The sequence below is a fragment of the Asterias rubens genome, chromosome 9, assembly GCF_902459465.1.
Source record: "Asterias rubens chromosome 9, eAstRub1.3, whole genome shotgun sequence".
Classification (NCBI taxonomy): Eukaryota; Metazoa; Echinodermata; class Asteroidea; order Forcipulatida; family Asteriidae; genus Asterias; species Asterias rubens.
In genome coordinates this window covers 3,359,153-3,378,914 of record NC_047070.1, presented here as the reverse complement: position 1 = coordinate 3,378,914, position 19,762 = coordinate 3,359,153, and the positions used below count along the sequence as shown (strand labels likewise).

At 37.3% G+C, this 19,762-nt stretch overlaps 2 protein-coding genes across 2 annotated transcripts in view; both read right to left on the bottom strand.

The window, feature by feature from the left end:
• Positions 1–836: 836 nt before the first annotated feature.
• Positions 837–15,188, bottom strand: LOC117294873 (solute carrier family 49 member A3-like). The gene is made up of 10 exons (XM_033777417.1): positions 15,094–15,188; positions 10,673–10,860; positions 8,910–9,068; positions 8,303–8,593; positions 7,104–7,238; positions 5,934–6,050; positions 4,251–4,403; positions 3,111–3,268; positions 2,531–2,646; positions 837–2,301 (listed from the first exon to the last, which is right to left on the bottom strand). Exons 2-10 carry the CDS (start codon positions 10,853–10,855, stop codon positions 2,129–2,131), a joined length of 1,485 nt encoding a protein of 494 aa, XP_033633308.1. The 5' UTR covers positions 10,856–10,860; positions 15,094–15,188; the 3' UTR covers positions 837–2,128.
• A 3,005-nt stretch (positions 15,189–18,193) lies between these two features.
• The window catches only part of LOC117294827 (protein RRP5 homolog), a 43,857-nt gene continuing 42,288 nt past the window's right edge, over positions 18,194–19,762 (bottom strand). The window contains exons 35-36 of the mRNA XM_033777363.1: positions 19,169–19,334; positions 18,194–18,632 (exon numbers count right to left, since the gene is read on the bottom strand). Coding sequence (XP_033633254.1) covers positions 18,458–18,632; positions 19,169–19,334 — 341 coding nt within the window. The 3' untranslated portion in view covers positions 18,194–18,457. The remainder of the gene's footprint in view (positions 18,633–19,168; positions 19,335–19,762) is intronic.

The following is a 19,762-nucleotide window of genomic DNA, read 5'->3' as shown; positions in this document are numbered from 1 at the left end:
TCTGAGCATGCGCACATTACTGAGGACAATGGATTTACTTGGAAAGTCTACTGCCACCTGGCAAGACTGCTGTCTTAAATGGTTGTAAATACACAAACAGTCAATATTAATCTTAGTAGCAAACCCAGTTACCAACCTGTTCAAGACTAATTTGAAATTCATTTTGCTTGTAGTTGTTTTAGAATGATGTTTGTGGAAACATTTACAACAAATCAAAATTAAAACAATTTCTCCCAGAGGCACTCCTGCAAAATGGGGAAAAATGTGCGCTTCTGCATCGCACAGACACTTCGCATTCCACCTTGTTGTATATGGGACGCAAGAGTGCAAAATTTCTCACATTTTAACACATTCTTGTGGGATAACTAATATTTATCCTGAATATCAGATTTAAAAAAGTACATTATTATTTTTTGTAGAGAATTTGTATACATTGTACAAAAGATAGAAAAGCTAATTAGTAAAAAAATACAAGATGATTTCATCTCTTGCTTTTGAATGAATTTGTATTCTTCATATTTATAGATTATACAAACAATGTTTGTTTCTATATCATTGTAATTTAATATGAATTATAAATATCAAGGGTTTGGTGGACCCACATGCACCAATAGAGATAGCGACATGTAGAAAGTGGCATAACAAAAAATGAAGTCAACATTCTACACCAGTTACAATTTCAACTAAAAAGAACATAGGTGATGAGCGACATTTAGGTGTAGAAATTATTTTAATTTCAATTTCTGGTGATGTTCAAATTATTTTTTCATTCATCAAAATGCTTGGTTTAGTTTTTGTTCTCACAAACAAAAATAATTTTAAACAAAGTATACATGTACATTGCATCAATAAACAAAAAGGAAAATTAAGAGAAAAGGCAAAAAATAAAGTACGTCAACAATAAATTAAAGGAGTGTGATCGATTGGGCATAATTTGCGCTAGTTTTATCAAAGCTGCACGATTCCTTTTCTTCCTTGTCACACCCAAAGTTTTTTGACCTTCGTTTTTGAAAAGGCAGTTCGCAAGGCTCACTTTTAAACAGAAAAAGAAATACAATGGTTAACTCGTCAAGAGATCCATAATCAAGTGATGTTTGAAGCTTTGCATGGTGTGAAGGATAAAAATAAACTATAAATAATGGTAAACTTGCGGTTACAACCATGTAATAATCCTCTCCTGAGAGCTTGTTGGCTATGAGAAGATCCTTCGTCTAGACGTTTCTGCTCGTCTTTAAAAAAAAACTGAAGTCGAGGAGATAGTACTTTAAGAATTGTCACGACTGAACCGGCTCTTTTCAGAACCAACAATCCAACAGAAAAGATTTACACATGGTTGTACTCGCTAGTTTACTATTATGTATGGTTTATTCTTAGATCCATAACCAATGAAGTAGGGTTTGCAACCAGCAGTCAGGTAGCTTGACCAACATATTCAAGTACAGTGAGCTACCCTTTTAACCTCAAACAAAAGTACCTTCCGGATTTCTAAAAATGTTTTGCTTCATTAATAACAATAACAGACGTATTGCAGGAGTGAACATTCATTTTGACAGGGCAAGAAAATTAGTCTTTTAAAAAAAGCACTTCCAATGGAAAAGTCTGTCAGAATATTTTGAAAGGTGCACCAAGGCCAAGAAGTGGGGCAACATACATGTAGGCCATGCCCTCCGTGTAGCCCTTATGGGAATATTGCAAAACCAGGTCTCAATTTCACAGCTCTGATACCGACAAATTCAGTGCTTGCGATCACAATTCTTCAAGAGGGCAAGCACCACATTTATGTACTAGCTGCGTAGGTGAAGAATGCCTTATAATACTAATAATAAACCTTACACAGAAGTCCCGAAGCGCTTCACAAAATAAAGAAGCATCAAATTAAAATAAAAAGATGCAAGTTATAAGCATAGATTTGAAATTTTTTTCATCTGGAGCAGTTTTGATAAAGTTTGGCGAATTTGTCTTAGTATCAGAGAGTACTCACGCACACAAATCCCCTGCCAACCTGTGAAATACGCTGACGTTAGCACGAAATTCCCTGCTTCCATTCGCGAAGATTCTTTACTTACGGTAAGCAGAGCCATGAAATTGGGCATACATGTAGATGTCGGTAATTATCTGACCTTTGATCTCACGAATAAATGCCTTGAGGGGCCGGTGTCCCAAGGCTTCGACTGCTGAAGTTTAAGATGCTACTAGCTGCTTGGCGCTCCTCAGCTTTGAGTCGCTTGTATTCCGTCTTGAAGAAGAGTAAAAAGATGCAAGCGTTGAACGCTGCATAACCAGCAAAGATCAGGAGTGGAACTAGAAACAAGAAATCAGAGTTGGAAATCAATTTTAATTGTCATTTCTTTGATTTAAAATATATTGGTATGTAATTATAATAGTATTTTTACATAATAGTGATATGCCTGTGATTAATTCACAGAACTCGGTAAAGTACTAAGTGAGTATACATGTGTACAGTGCTAACAAACATGGGTGTAAAGGTCAAACAAAAATTATTAAAGAACATCTGCTTCTCTTCACGTACGAGTTAAATCTTGGGGAGTGACGTCTCCTTGGCAAACTTGTATATTTTTCTGATGTGGAGTAAGATCTGTGGTCAGGTACTGGCTGAGTAGGATGCCAGCAATGCCTTGTACTTGCCTGAAAGTAAAAAAGGAAACAACTGATGAGAAGACATTCAGCTGAAAATAAGGGGTAGGACTTCAATTTTACACTAGAAAGCAATTTTTTGCATCGGGTCAGTAAACTTACGACTGGACAAGTTTGGCGGTCTTGTGGTTTTTAATTGCATAATAATATCTGTTATGGAAGTATTTACAAATGATAATGAAATGTCAACTGTGAGTCAGGTTTATATATCTTTCAGCATGTACATTTTTACAGCCAAATGTTAAGGCCTTTATGTCGCATATTAGGCTAGCACAAGTTTAAAACTTGTGCGCCGAACTTCTTAACTTAATGTTCAATACAAATAGAAATTAAACACAAAGTCAAGGCAAGCTCAATCTAAACTGGCAGATTTGAACAGTAATACAAGAGTGGCGACTAAAATTGGTCTAGCTACAACCCTGGAGGGGGTGGGGGTTGGGGTGAAATGTACTCACCCAGCCATTACTAGAAAGCCAGTGCTAGTCCCTTCAGCCACAGGGTACGTTGTTTCAACTCCAAGCTCCATAATAACGGGGTATGCACCAAATCCAAATGTGCCGAATATTCCAGCGGCTACTGCTATGTATGGATCTAAACCCTGGTAGCACGATAGCTGTATGGTGATGGTAATAAGTGGACTTGTTAGTGGAAATAGAGTATCATTGTATATAAGGCTGTGTACGTAACATGGTCAGAGTGCATGCTTAAAGGCAATTGACACCTTTGGTAATTGTCAAAGACCAGTATTCTCACTTATGCATAAAATAACAAATCTGTAAAAAAAAAATTACTCAATCGGTCATCGAAGTTGCAAGAGAACAATGACAGAAAAAACACCCTTGTTGCACAAATTTGTGTGCTTTCAGATGCCTTAAAAATTATTTGAGTAATTACCAATAGTGCACAGGGCCTTTAACAATGGAATAACTACTTGTTTTTCAGGTTTCCCTATACCTTTTTTTTTTTAACGTGTCAATCCGACTCTTCTAAGGTTGAGAGTCTGCAAAAGGCGTCATTCTTCAAAAACAAAGATCAACAATACCTTGCAAAAAAATACTGATAGTTGATTCCTGTGTGTTGTTTAACACACATAATATTTCCATGGAGGTAGACTACATCCATGATATAACCCAGTGCACTTATTGAAAAGAGAAGGGGGTTCACCCCAGTGTCCCTGGTTTGATTGGCAGCATGTTGCACCTCAATGCCTACATGTAGTAAACCATTACCAGGTGCTATACAAGGATTAGGCCTCATAATTTTTACAAAGTCCTACGTCATACCTTGCAGGAAATACTGTTACAGTGTTAGGAGCGCCACTGAGTGACGAGTATGAATCTTACGTGTATATAAAAAGCTATATAACAATTGTTGTTAACGTAAATATGATTTAGAGATTTGATTACCGTGCAGAAAGAAATGACCCAAAGAACAGCCACAGTGAAGCTTGGCTTTGAGAGTCACTAGGTGACCGATAAGCACTACACATAAGCCGTTATTATTTCTATTGTTATAAATATATTGTTATAAATGTATTGTTTTAAATGTAAAAATGTATTGTTATAAATGTAAATATGATTTAGAGATTTGATTACCGTGCAGAAAGAAATGACGCCAAGAACGGCCACAGTGAAGGACATCTTGGCCGTCATCTCAAACTTCTTTGTCTTATCAACGTAGACGCCTGTTATAATTGCTCCAACCATTCCACCGCCAATCATCAGAGCACCAACCATCGAGGAGAAATTCTGTCAGATTAAATCAAAAATTAAACGGAAATGTCTTCAGTAAAGAATAAATTACATGAAAATTAATAAAATTCTTTAGTTAAAGATGGTTTTTTGTTTCTTTTAAATTGTATTTCTTGACTTATCAGGTTATTAATTTATTATATTAAATTATTAATAACTATTGCTTATTTATTTTGAAAACTCATGATTGTAACTTCCCATTTATATGTACTCTTTTTGAAGATGCTAGACCTTGTACAAGCTTAGGCTTCTTGTCTGCGACCTCCAAATATCATATTATTAAGTTCTGTTTACTAGTTTTCCTTACACTGTACATATAATCCTATATTAATTTTTGTTTTTATGTTTACCAGAAACCAACTCGTTTAATGTTCAAAAACATTGTGTGACTTGCACAGTCTATTGATCAAACAATTTGTGTTATCTAACAAAAGAACCAATTACATCAAATCATAAAACCTACACATTAAAAGTACTTAATGATATAACCCTAACTCCATGTCTGATTTAATACAGTGTTAAGGCAGTCAAATATAAACTTTAATGCTAGATATTTGTTTAATTTTACAATTTACAATGTACGATATTTTGCATTAAAATGTTAAAAATTGTTAAAATGTAAAAATGGTAAGTTTAACAGTAAAGACAGGAGAAAACATTCATAGTAATACATATAAAATATAAAACAATTTTGAATCAGACTATTAATACATGCTATGACAATAAAGCAATGAACTATTACAATCAAATGGTATAAAACTTTTAAAGAATAAAACCGAAGGAATATCGGAAAGTACATTGTAAGCAAGCAGCACACACAATAAAGTTGTGAAAGAAATTTACAAGCGAAACTATGCAATCCCTTAACATATGGACTGTAAAAGGGGTGACCCTGTTCAGCCCTAGGAGTAGGTGGCAACGGCGTCTGGAAAAAAACAATTGTAGCCCACACCTTGAAGTGACCTTCAAGCCTTGTGTGTCTGGCAACTTGCATAAAAAAAACATAGTAAAAAAAATAGGCAATCAAGTTCATAAACCATTAATGAGAGCAAATATGGAATAGATGGAATTAGTTAACCACTTCATAGACATATACAAAAATGTCTTTCCAGGTCCCTGCAAGGGTTTGTCTTGGAAATGTTTTTCAGTACCTTTGCAGCAAAACATTTTTTTTTAAACATGGCTGTTTGAGTAAAACCATCTCAATTAATTACAGACAATAAACAAATGCACAGGGATTTATTTTTCTCCTTCGAGAAAACTCTTTTACCATGACTAGGCCATACCCTGACCGTGACCCACAGCAGACATACCCCCATTGAATATTGTAGTCTTTAGTAAAAGGGAGATATCAAGCATGAATTCCAGTTCCCTCTGTCCCCTTTGAAATATCATAATACACATTTTCAGTTAAACACACAACCAGCTGGTAGGGCCCTTTTAAAAGTATAATTATTTACTTTCTTCAGCTACATTCCAAAAACCCTACTTTAAGAAATTAAATCCAAACGGACGAGTTGCACTTACATCGGAGTAGCCTCTTGAACAAAGAACTTGCTCGACCAATGAGCTGACAGTGTTGAATAACCCAAGACCAGACCCAAACACTTGAAGAAGGAGCAGGAAGGCAGGATTGCGTATTATCTGTACAGTAAAACAACATCGCCAACAATCACATTAGTTTTAGGTGCCAGTTCAGGACCCAATTTCAAAGAGCTGTTAAAGCAGACATTTTATCAGAAATGGTGCATGTGACACAGTAATTTGGCTGGTAACCTTAGTCTGGTAAGCATTTTGTGTTGTGCTTTGCTACTTTTTGTGAATAAGTAGCTCTATGAAATTGCTTCTCTAAATGATACATGTTATGCATGTAATGGGTTCTTTAGTGTGCATTACACAACACACGGGACCAAAGGCTTTACGTCCCATCAAAAAGACAAAGCAGTGTCAAGACCAGGGCCCAATTTCTTGGCTCTGCTTACCGTAAGCACAGAATGGGTGCTTACGGAAGCGTGCTCCACGTTACTAGGCATTCTACGCTTACAAAGCTAGCGCAGAAATTTGGCACTTGCACGTAAGCAGGGAATCGTGATTGTAAGCGCAGAATTCGGCGGTAAGCAGACCACTCAATTGGGCCCAGGACTCAAACCCATACTCTGCTGACCTTCTGCGCTTGATGACATGACATGTCACAATACAAACTATACATAATAACAATAATAATACCGAAGTCTTACATAGCGCAAGTATCTACCAAACAAGGTACTTAAGGCGCAGAGTATATAAACTCAGAAAGATAGGTAATTGCAGTGATGAATTCTGAGACCCAATTATGTAGCACCTCATAAGGGTTTAAATGGTGCTACGGCGCATACAGCAGCAGCCACAGCCAGGAACACCGGGGCGAACCCCTTCTCTTTTCGATAAGTGCACTGGGTTCTTTTACATGCGTTACACAACACATGGGACCAACGGCTTTACGTCCCATCCGAAGGATGAAGCAATGGTTAAGTGTCTTGCTTAAGGACACAAGTGTCACGGCTGGGGATTCGAACCCACACTCTGCTGATCAGAAACACCAGAGTTTGAATTCGGTGCTCTTAACCGCTCGACCACATCTACAGATGTGTCTAAGAGAGACAGACTTACACACTCTGAATCAGAATGTAACAATAACTTCTTGATGTAGAGACTAACCTTCTTAAGACCCTGTACAAAAGATTCACTAACAGCAGCAGCACTAGCACTAGGAGGCGTAGGGGGAAGACTGTTACAGAATCCTACTGTCATCATAGCCGCTGCCACTCCGCCCGGAATAGTGTATATCCACAACTGAAACCAAATTGTCAAAAGTGATTAGAATTGATTTGATTTCTTGTTTTGTTAATAATAATACATGTAATAAAGTAAAAGAAGCTTTTTATATAGCGCTCACTACAAATGCTAAAGGAAAACCCTTTTAAAGGACACAAGTGCCCAGAGCAAGAACTTGACCCGCACTCTGCTGATCAGAAACATCAGAGCTTGAAATGGTGCTCTTAAAGGCAGTGGACACTATTGGTAATTACTCAAAATAATTATAATCATAAAACCTTTCTTGATTACGAGTAATGGGGAGAGGTTGGTAGTATAAAACATTGTGAGAAACAGGTCTCCTGAAGTGACATAGTTTTCGGAAAAGAAGTAATTTACCACGACTTTGATTTTGAGACCTCAGATTTAAAATTTGAGGTCTCGAAATCAAGCATCTGAAAGCACACACAACTTCATTCGACCATGGTGCGACAAGGGTGTTTTTCTTTCATTAATATCTCACAACTTCGACGACCGTTTGAGCTCAAATTTTCACAGGTTTGTTATTTTATGCATATGTTGAGATACACCATCTGTAAAGACTAACCTTTGACAGTTACCATTAGTGTCCAGTGTCTTTAACTGCTGTACCAAGACTTGCCACTTTCATCACACAACTACTCCCATTTGCTTTTCTTATTCATATAAAAAATGACATGACTGTAATTTGTATCTATTTTTGTATGTAAGTACTGTCTACTCCATACTTTCCCGAGCTGTGAAAAAATCACAGGCATATTACTCAGGTGGGATTCAAACCCACGACCATTGCAATTTTTTAGCAGTGTCTTACTGACTAGACCACCAAGATTGCCCGGTAGCTAGAGGCAGTTCAAATACTATATTGTAGCAGCGGCTACTGCAAACAAATGTTGAGAATATTAATCCCCGATGAAAAATTTTCGCTATCCCAAATAGAAATTTTCATCGGGGATAAAAATATTAATCCTCGATGCAAATTTTCTCTTTATCCCCGATGCAAATTTTCATCTTTTAATTTACAACTTGCTATTCAATACATTTGCCACTAAAACTTAACATACCATTGTTGGAATATCAGTCACATCCTGTACGATAACATTAGTCAGTGCAAATGCCAGGAGTATTCCAAGAGGATTGGACGCCGAACCTAACGTATTAGCGATAGCCCTCTGACTGTCCGGAAACCAGACTGCTGCTAGTTTAGTCGGCGCGAAGAGAAGAAACGGTTGTGCAGACGCTGCGATCCCTTGGCCGATCATGACGATCAGGAATCTGTAACCATCAACTTGTGGGATTGTGCTTACGTATCGTGTTGCGAGTCCAATGAGGTTCAGCCAGGCACCTAGTAACATCTGCAAATGAAAAACAAATTCATCAGGAAATTATTTGTAAATAAAAACAAGTTTGTCTAACTTGTTTGTGTTCTGGGTTCAGACATAGATTCTATTCCCGTTTTAAGTTTGGATTGATAGGTTTTCGAGTCACAGTGGTTCGGTTCACTATTTTTAATCTATTTAAAAATCTTAGAATGGGCTTATCCTGTCTAATTTTTATTTTATTTTTTTCCCTTTTTTTTGAGAACACTCCTGAAATCAGGTCAATTTTACAACAAGCTTGGTGGACAGTTGTAGACCAATGGATTAGTGATTTAAAGCAAACCAAACTTACCCCAGTTCTCAATCCGAATGTATCCAGAACCCATGTTGATAAGAAACCAATGGGAATAGTTGTCACCATGTAAATCAGAGATAACCAATTGACGTTAGCAAAGGAAGTTTTGTAGTATTCAGCGGTGATGTCTGCTTTTGGAGCAAAGGAGATCCAACCCTGTAATCAAGTTTCAAAAAAATACATTACTTTTTTTTATAGCATCCAAGTAAACAAAACACGTCATCGTCATCGTCCTATGAGTCATGGCTGACCCTTTATGACCCTGATTATGGTGAAGTTCCCATTCTTCCTATCCAGTGCAGATCGATATGCATCGTTTATTGATAAGCCTGTGAGTTCTTTGATTCCGTCTGTCCAACAAAGTTCAAAAAAATTATAGTACACAAAATACAAGTTCACACAACTACATCTGAAAATCACTCAAATTCTGTGCCTACTGTGCGGGTTTCCATTTGATAGCGCTGCTAACCTCAAGCACATAAAAACACAAAGCTACCCCTACAAGTAAATAAAAGTGAATGATGTCACATGTCACACAGTGAACGCATTTAAGCTGGCCACCTAATTGTCTTGCTAACCTTTGAAATATGATGATAATTAGATGTTAAATTTGCATCAGGATAAAAAATCTACATTTTGTTTTTTTCACACATGAAATATGCTTACATGTACGCCTTAGAACATTTTTCGGCTATAGCCAGCAGGAAAACATGGATACCCTAAAAGCACTCACAATAAAGGAGATCCAACCCTTTAAACAAGTTCAACAAAATAGTATACAAAACACAAAATACAAGTTCACAAAGGTAATCTGAAAACCAAATGTGTGACCACTCAATATCATGGTTTTAAATTTTGTGCCTACTGCTTGACTTTCTATTTCATAGCGCTGCTAAACCTCAAGAACATCACAACACAAAGCTACCCCTACATGTACAAGTTAATGAAAATGAATGATTTTTGGGGTTGAACAAAGAATTGACTAGAGTGGGATTCGAACCAACGACCTCCGGATTATGTCACATGTCACATAGTGAACGCATTTAAAGCTGGCCACCTGATTTTCTTGCTAACCTGTTGAATATGATGTTAATCAGGGCCCAATTTCATAGAGCTGCTAAGCACAAAAATTTGCTTAGCAAGGAAGTTTTGCTTTGATAAAAACAGGATTGCCAACCAAATTACCATGTGATTTTCAGGATAAGCAGACAACAGCTGAATACCAGTAACAAACAATATGCAACAAATGGAAATTTGGTTGGTAATCCTGTTTTTATCAAGGAAGAAATTTCGTGCTTAGCAACTTGTTGTGCTTAGCAACTCTATGAAATTGGGCCCATATGTTAAATTAACATCAGGATAAAAAACATTCATTTGTTTTTTTTACACATGAAATATGCTTAGGCTTTAGCACATTTTTTCTGCTATAGCCAGCACGAAAACATGCTTACCCTGTTAGCAGCACAATAATGTATACCCAGGCACCGATTTCATAAAGATCTAAGATCGATCGTAGTTGCAAATCAATCGTAGTCACTAAGTAATGTGTGATGTCACAATACAAATCATTATGGTGATACTGACAAATTGTCTTACGATGGATTCTATTGCTTTGTGAAATCGAACCTTGGACACGTGGCAAAATAGTGCACTAAGGTATAGTTTACAAAGCTTTATTTACACTTGTTTTTAACCAGCCACACAACCCAGGCAGCTAAATTGGTCTTTCCCACCCTGTTTCCCTACCACAAATTACTCACAATAGCATTGGATAGGTTGAGCACAACCAGTACGCTCAGCATGTACCATCTTCTTGTGTATACTTGGTAGTGGCTGGACTGTGAAGGGGTAGACGTTGTGCTACTAGACATATTGCGTTTGCTGCTATTTACTGAGTTCACCACTGGATCAAGGAGATCGGATAACAGCTTGTCATCATCCATTGCATCTGGGTGGAAAAAAAACCACAATCAAAACGTTGAGTTGAAACCAACGGTTCTTTTGAGAACTAGAGACCATCACTGCATGTACATGGTGCTACGGCAAACCTTACTATATGTTGTATTTCCACCATGCAAAGTTTCAAATCTTACAATAAGTTTGGGAAATTTTAGTTCTCTTTTGGGGTAAGAATGCTGTCCTACTACCAGATATTCACTCATCCCATTTTTACCCATTTTTCTAAGATGTCATCGGATGATTTGGATGTTGACAATTAAAGGGAAGATACACACTATTGGTAATTGTCGAAGACCAGTGTTCTCACTTGGTGTATCTAAAAATATGCATAAAATAACAAACCTGTGAAAATTTGAGCTCAATTAGTCATCGGAGTTGGGAGAAAATAATGAAAGAAAAAAACACCCTTGTTTGACGTACAATGTATGTATGTGCTTTCAGATAGGAATAAAAGACTTCTAGCTAGAAGTCTTAATTTAGTGAGAAATTACATCTGTCTCAAAAACTACGTTACTTCAGAGGGAGTCGTTTTCCACAATGTACTATACTATCAACAGCTCGCCAATGCTAGTTACCAAGTCAGTTTTTAAGTTAATATTCGTTTTGAGTAATTACCAAACTTGTACCTTCCCTATAAGCAGATAATGAGTTGTGGCTATAAAGTATAGTCATTATTCAAATCTAACTTGCAAAAAGCTTGTTTTGGCCTTAACTCCTCTCTCATCTACATTGACACTTTTGGTTTTCCAGTGGAGACTGAACGTGTACCTTCCCTTTAAAGGCAGTGGACACTATTGGTAAATGTCAAAGACTAGCCTTTACAGTTGGTGTATCTCAACATATTGAAAACTATGGCACTTCAGTGGGAGCCGTTTCTCACAATGTTTTAGACCATCAACCTCTCCCCATTACTCGTCACCAGGAAAGGTTCTATGCTAATCATTATTTTGAGTAATTACCAATAGTGTCCACTGCCTTAAATGGCAATTGATACCATTTACAAAAGGTTTAGAGATTTGTAATTGCTTCCCCACTCATCCACATCAGGACTCTATCTACTATCAGGCCGGGATTTTAATCTTGAATAGGGCATTTCCATTGAAAAATCTTTAAAAAGTCAATTGGAAACTTTTGAAGGGGCACCAATGCCAAGACCAGGGGCAACGAAGGCAATGGCCTCCGTTGACTGCGTGTTATTCCAGGCCTGTACTATTGGAAAATACCGGTAGATCACAAATTTTTATAAATGACAGTTCCCTTCCTCTGTATATTAATAGGTGTCATTTCATTACTCAAGAAAATAAAGATCCACGCTTCCTTTGTACATAATGACGTGTGAGCACGTGTGCAAAATGAGTAGCAACCTAATCTTTCAAGTTATCTAAAGCAAAGCATTCTATTAGTGTTTGTTACATTGCAGGGTAATATACACACTTACTTTTTAAATTCACTGTAAATTTTGTTAGGGAGTGCCTAAAAAGTGGACTGGGTTTTCTATGTGGATTGGATTTTCAGTCCTACCCAGATTTTCCCTGGATTAATTCTCTTGGGTTTTTCTCCAACATCTAAAATTGAAACTTCCTTCTTTGTCTTCTCTAAAATTGATCATATTGATTGGGCTTTTGGCTAGCCCATAAATAGGATGGGGCTAAATTATTGGCTAGCAAGAGGCATGCTAGGTAGGCCTTAGCCCCACTTGTGTGGCCAAGGATAGCTGAATCCTTAGCCACAGGTCCACCCCATTTCCTCATGCAACTAAGAAATAAAAAAATTCTAGCGCCTTATCTACGAGCCACCCGGCAGTATAAACTGGCTGAGCGTGTTCACCTAACTCTTAGCTTGCTTTGTGTGTAATGAAAAGCGAAACAAATACAAAATTTAAAAGAAAATGTTAACAATAACTACGTGCTACGTAGTTCACGAAAAGTACCCAAGCTTATTCACATAAAACAGCCGTTGATCTGTATTCCCGCCCAGTAATGCTTCCATACCAGAGTCAACTTGGTCCCAAGTCAACTCGGTCCCAAGTCAACTCGGTCCCAAGTCAACTCGGTCCCAAGTCAACTCGGTCCCAAATCAACTCGGTCCCAAGTCAACTCGGTCCCAAGTCAACTCGGTCTCAAGTCAGCTCGGTCCGTATGGTTGACGGGAAGTAATTGTATATTTTCTTTGAATTGGAAAAAAATATGTCCTTTGACTTTGTACATGAAACGGGATAAGTGTGCACCGATGTTCAGGTAATAATATTCGATTCCTTCAAAACCCATTTGTTTCTGTATTCAACATTGAAAATTATTGTGTTGGCCAATAAATTTCAACTAAAAAAAAGTCTTCAAATGTCTCTTCTTTCAACCAGAGTATTGTTTTCTGTATGGCTCTCAACAATTCATTAATTGACAAACATTAATAATTGAATCCTTTTTTTTTTATTTCTTTTCCAGTAACTTACATTTAAATTAAATAATATAAAAACAGTACGTTACATAATTATTAAAAAATAAAGAAAGGAAATTAATGTTTGGTTAAAGTATGAATAAAACTTTCAAACCAACTTATAAGAATAAAAAATAGTTTCAAAAATCTACTAATTAAAAAACTAAAACTATTAAGGAAATTAATGTTTGGTCGAAAATAAAAAACGAATATAATATTGATCAAATAACTTGGGTTGCGGTCCCCCGCGCCCGGGTCCGTGCGTGCAAAGCTTCCCTGTCTTGGGACCGAGTTGACTTGGGACCGATGTGACTTGGGATCGAGTTGACTTGGGACCGAGTTGACTTGGGACTGAGTTGATTTGGGACCAAGTTGACTTGGGACCAAGTTGACTTGGGACCAAGTTGACTTGGGACTGAGTTGATTTGGGACCAAGTTGACTTGGGACCGAGTTGACTTGGGACCGAGTTGGCTTGGGACCGAGTTGACCGGTACCCCTACTACTAAACACTTACACTAACACTGTATTATTGTACAGAGTCAGAGACAGAGAGAGACACATCCATTTTTTTTACTTTTTTTGTCAAAAATAAAATTATCAGATCAACCAAGCGGCCTCTGGCCAACCAAGCTTAGTTCGAAGGATAAAATTAAATTTTCTGGAATGTGTGCGCACAAATATGACGGCCTATGATGATCAGATGGATAACTTTCCGCATGGCGCCACCACTTTTTCACTCATTTTTACAAAAAAGGGATATATCAATCAGGTAAATTAGATACTATATTATTTTATTTCGAATGAAAAAGTGGTGGCGCCATACGGAAACTTTTCCGATCAGATGATTATGATATTATTAATATTGTGATATTTTGTTCTTTAAAAATGTGCAATGGCAGAGGACCATGGAGGTCTATTTCTACCTCCATCTCCATGATAATTGATATGATCTGAGGGGTCCTACTAAAAGCCGACAACTCGCCGACAACGCCGACAACAAGTCAAGAGCGCCGACAACTCGCCGCCAACAAGTTTTAATTACCTCGAAAATTGCCAATATACCATAGATGTATTAGAACTATATGTGTTCTGTAATATAAACATAAATTTAATGGAAAAACTTCACGAAAAGTGTGAATTTTTAACCAGAAAAAAAAACTGAACGTTCACGGAAAACGGCCGGACGCCATCTTGGCTTAAAATCGTGTTCGGACCAGTCCATTATGATGCGGGTGAGTCAGACTTAGCAATAGAGGGCGGGCGTCATGCACTGTGCACACTGCAGTGAAGGTCTTCACATGAAGCCCGCCCTCTGTGGTTGACAAGTGCTAAATCTAGCCGTATCATAATGGTCTGGTCCAAACACGGTTTTTAAGCCAAGATGGCGTCCGACCGCTTTTCGTGCAAGTGATGTTTTTTTCTGGTTAAAAATTCACACTTTTTGTGAAGTTTTTCCATTAACTTTATGTTTATACTACAGAACACATATAGTTCTAATACATCTATGGTTTATTGGCCATTTTTGAGGTAATTAAAACTTGTTGGCGCCGAGTTGTCGGCGCTCTGGACTTGTTGTCGGCGTTGTCGGCTTTTAGTAGGACCGGATCTGAGTGGACCTAGCAGACAGCAGTGTGTGTGCGGCGGCAAAGAAAGGGGGTGGGTGTGTTCCGCGCCGTCATGTCGGTCATGTCGGTAGTGTGCACAGGAATGCCAAGTTAGAAAAAGGAGCAAAAAAAGCCTTTCAAAAAACATGTTGACATAATTATTACCGCTAACGTTCATACTCACCCCAAACCGTGAAGACTTTGGTTACATTTGTAGCTTGCGTGCTCTTTTATTTACAAAACATGCTCAAAAGTCAAACCCCTTTCTTGTCTGCTGTCTGTCACGTGAGATTTTGTGTGTTACTTGCAGACTGGAGTCCTATTTATAATCGTAGGTTGGCAAGCGTGCCAAGCCGTGATCACGCACCCGACTACATACTTTCTGAAGGTTACGGCTACGACTACGACTTGACTGTTGCTAAAGATGTTGCTATGATCCTGCCGTAGCCATAGCCAAGAGGAGGAGCCCGTCGTGTGTGGGCGAGCGGCTTTAATTGATTAGGGTTGGATATCTATTTCCGTGTTTGGGTTGATGGGGAGATTCTGTATTATTATGTTGGGTTACTTAGATCAGCATTCTACCTGCATGCCTAGATACTGGGACCCCAAAAAAAACTGCTAAGCGCAACTTAGAACAATGTTAAGCAATTAAGCAGCTCTATGATGAAGTTGGGACCTGAGCCCATATTTCCTAGAGCTGCTAGTTTTATTAATTAATTAACATATTTATTTATTTTTCACTTATTTGTCTTTTGGTGTTTACTCTTAATGTTTCTCTTATGGGTTTTTCCCTTTCATTGTTACCTTGTTTGTATTTTCTGTACTTGTACTGCTGAGGTCAAATAAATAATAATAATAATAATAATAATCTGCTTACCATGAAATTTCTTCCTTAATAAAAACAGGATTAACAATAATATTTCAATTTGCTTGTTACTGGTATTCTGTTGTTTGCTTTATATCCTGAAATTGGTTGATAATCCTGTTTTTATCAAGACAAAAATTTCATACTAAGCAATTTTTGTGCTTAGCAGCAAATTGGGCCCGATGACAATGATGAACAATTTCCATCATGTGCTTTTAAAATATTTAATGTATTCCTTATTCTTGTGCATCACTAGTAAAAGTCTGACCATTACACATACAAAAAAATAATACAATTAAATCAAACCAACAGGTTTTTATTCTTGAATGTCATTTATTAACACAATGTTATACACCAAGGAAATTGATATAGACTCCTCCTAGTGAATAATGTTTGAATGAAAACTTTCCTCAATGAAAATATTAATTTTCCTTTTATTAATAACATGTACAAGCACCAAAAGAAAGGTGATATTGTAGGAGCTAGGCCTATCTGTTTATTAATTTGGTTAATTATTGTTTTTTAAATTGGAAAATAAAATAAACAAATATTCCGGTCGAAAGCAAATTGAATCAAATAAAATTTCCATGTTACCATGAAGGAAGGAATTCACAAATATAATATACTTATAACTGCTGAGTATTAAGAAAAAAAGTTTTTTCAAATTAAACAAGATTATTAAATTTAAAGCTAGGGTCAAAATTTGGTGATGACCAGAGAGAAATAAAATAATGCAATTTTTATTCAAAACCCAATTCGTTGATCCTTCAAAATGATTTGTAAATAAAAGTATGTCAACCAAATTTAATCTCCAAAACGTAACTCAAGGGGAGTTAGGGGATCCAAATTTCCAGATGTGAATGCTGCAGCCGAAGACATGGTTGATAGTCGCATCACCTTGCAAAAGGTTTTTTGCTGTTTTCTCAACAAGAAAGGAACACAGTATTCAGTTGCAACTTTCATAGGTAACTTCTATTGTATCTTTATTGAAAATTTCTCCTAATTTTTATCGGCATTTTCTGAAGATGACAAAAACTAATCAATGACCCTATAAACAGTAAAATTGATTTGTATCTGTCACTGTGGTGAAAATTATCAACATAATATGAACAAAGTTTTTAATTTTATTTGTTTAAAGCCATTACACACTTTCGGTACCGAAAAAAAAAAAAAAAAGTTTACAGATTTACAAATAATTTACAGGGTTTGCAGAAGGTAATGGTGAAAGACTTCTCTTGAAATATTATTCCATGAAATGCTTCACTTTTTGAGAAAACATTAAAACAATATCAATTCTCGATAGCGAGAATTATGGATTTATAGTTTACACATGTCATGACACGGCGAAACACGCGGAAACAAGAGTGGGTTCTCCCGTTATTTTCTCCCGACTCCGATGACCGATTCACAGGTTTATTATTTTATATACGAGTTGTGATACACGGAGTGTGGGACTTGGACAATACTGTTTACCGAAAGTGTATAATGGCTTAACTTAGGGCTAGCCTTATTTTTTTGCGAAATCGACCCCAGGAAACCTTGGGTTCGTTGAGTCAGGAAGAATCCTATAGTTAAATACTCATTGATTTGAAGAACTAATAAAATCAGAGTACATTGTACCCCATTATTTATTCAATTGTTCTTACTGAACCAACAGATTTTACGCCCAAACCTTTTTTTCAAATCAGATGAGCAAGTAATGATTCAGCATTAAAAAAAACTCTTCGTTTTCACAATACAAACCTGTAAGTTACTGATCAATACATTTATAAAAAGGCCTGGTGCACATCATCTCTACATTATATGAAACAGTGCTTTACAACAAAGATTATTTCTATTAATTTTAGGGTAAAATACCTGTCTTTTTCATTGCCGAGTCAAAAGTTATATAGCAAGAAACTTTCAATTGATTTACAGATAGTGTCTTCAAAAAGGCTAAACTTGAATAGACCATCAAGCCGCCATCTTAGACAGAAACCAATGATGAAGATAAAGAAAGCAAAGACTTGTATACCCGGTGCACAGGATTAGCCGATGAACAACCTCCTTTTGTCCTCTAGGCTAGGGCACCCAACTCAAATAACATCGTAAGCATAAAACCTTTCGCAAATACCCAACTTGATTGCTAGCTAGACCAGCATGCACCTCATTCCACGCCTAACCTGCATGTATCAAGTATTTGCAAAAGTTCTATTGACAGCTTTAAATGTTATGAAGAGTGTTGCCAAGTCCATCCTCTGCTTCAATGGGTGTGTTCGATTACCTTCCCCGGGTCGACCCCGGTGTGCTCATTCGGGTGAGCCCCCAGACAAGAGCTAACTGAACGATCACTCGCCCTCTCGTGGTGACATCATGTACCTCGAGCCAGCCCCAAGTGACCCGTTCCACAAGCAGGGCACTTGGGGCTGGCCCTCTGGAATGACGTCAAAGCTATTCGAACAAACCGTGGGCAGACCGGGGTCGACCCGGGGGAAGCTAAACGAACACACCAAATATTATGACACAGTGAGTTAGCCACAGTCACAGCCATAGCCACTAATTCAGAAACAGTCTGAATTTATGGCTTCAGCTGCTGCTATGGCTGACCTTATTTAAAAGTCCTATTCTCCAATGTTGCTCCTGTAGCCAGCAGCCATAACCATAACCTAAGTTGCTTGAGTCAGACACGGCTGTACGACCCAGCTCAGCTATCAGCGACCACCTCCATCTTAGACTCTACATACTCGACAGCCTTGCGTTTAACCTCCACTACACTGGCATCGGTGCCAGATTTTTTCTCAAACTCCAAGTAGCGCTTGAAGAAGAACTTCATCTTCTTGGCCGAGAGACTAAGGTGGATGACTCTCTCGAAAAGATGTCTGCATGGAGAAAAAATTTGTAATTGTCAAAAACCAGTCTTCTCACTTTGTGCATCTCAACATATGCATAAAATAACAAACCTGTGAAAATTTGAGCTCAATTGGTCTTTGAAGTTGCGAGATGATAATGGAAAAAAAAACACCCTCGTCACATTAAGTTGTGTGCTTTCAGATGCTTGATTTCAAGACCTAATTCTGAGGTCTCAAAATCAATTTTGCGTACAATTACTTCTTTCTCAAAAACTACGCTACTTCAGAGGGAGCTGTTTCTCACAATATTTTATACTATCAACAGCTCCCCATTACTCAATACCAAGTAAGGTTTTATGCTAACAATTAATTTGAGTTATTACCAATAGTGTCCACTATTTTTAAAAGGTTTACAAACTTACAGAATATATCATACGATTTTTTTAATCCGCGGTACTCTTTACAATTCAGTGGACGTGGAAGTGGAACACTGTAATTTCTTCTTTAAGAAAAACAAAGCACTTTATCACTGCTTGAGCTATGACAATTGAAGCAAAGTCTTGTACCTGACAGCCTCTACATCTGCTTCCTTGATCATCATATCCAGGTACACCGACCAGATATCAGTACGCTTTGGATAGTTGCTGAGGACATTTTCAAACATCGTCTTGCCTCGTTCAGCTTCGGCAAACTTGAACTCCATTTGAGCAAATTTTGTAATTACATCAACATCTGGAAGGAACAAATTATATCAATTAATACAACCCGTATTTTGTTTTTTATTCTAGCTTGTAAATTATTTATACTTTTGAAAAACTGTAAACCTAACCATAACGGGAAAGCTCCAAATAAGAAAAGCTAAAATAAAACATCCTTTTTATCGGGCAACTCACACTTGTTATCTGCATGTAATTCCTTTTTTTCCAAACTGTGGACTTAATTGGATCATGCAAAAGGCAGTTGGGCTGCTCAATGCCTCAGGAAGAGTAACTGCTCATCCATTAAGTTAAATTAATGACCCCAGAAATTCAATGTTAAAAACACCCACTCAGTAAAAAGGATGTATACTTTCCGAGTTTTTTTTGGCCAAACTCAGAATTTCTTTAATGGCGCTTTCCTGTAATGTGTCATTGACATCACAAAATCTTTATAACCGATAT

Bases quoted from the DNA above. Each gene is read 5' to 3' on its own strand.
- LOC117294873 (XM_033777417.1), bottom strand. From the start codon at position 10,855: ATGGATGATGACAAGCTGTTATCCGATCTCCTTGATCCAGTGGTGAAC. The intron at 7,239-8,302 runs GTATGTTAAGTT...ATTTGGTTTCAG, and splicing joins TGACTGATATTCCAACAATG to TTGTGGATATACACTATTCC. The intron at 6,051-7,103 runs GTTAGTCTCTAC...TTTACTGTACAG, and splicing joins TTGTACAGGGTCTTAAGAAG to ATAATACGCAATCCTGCCTT.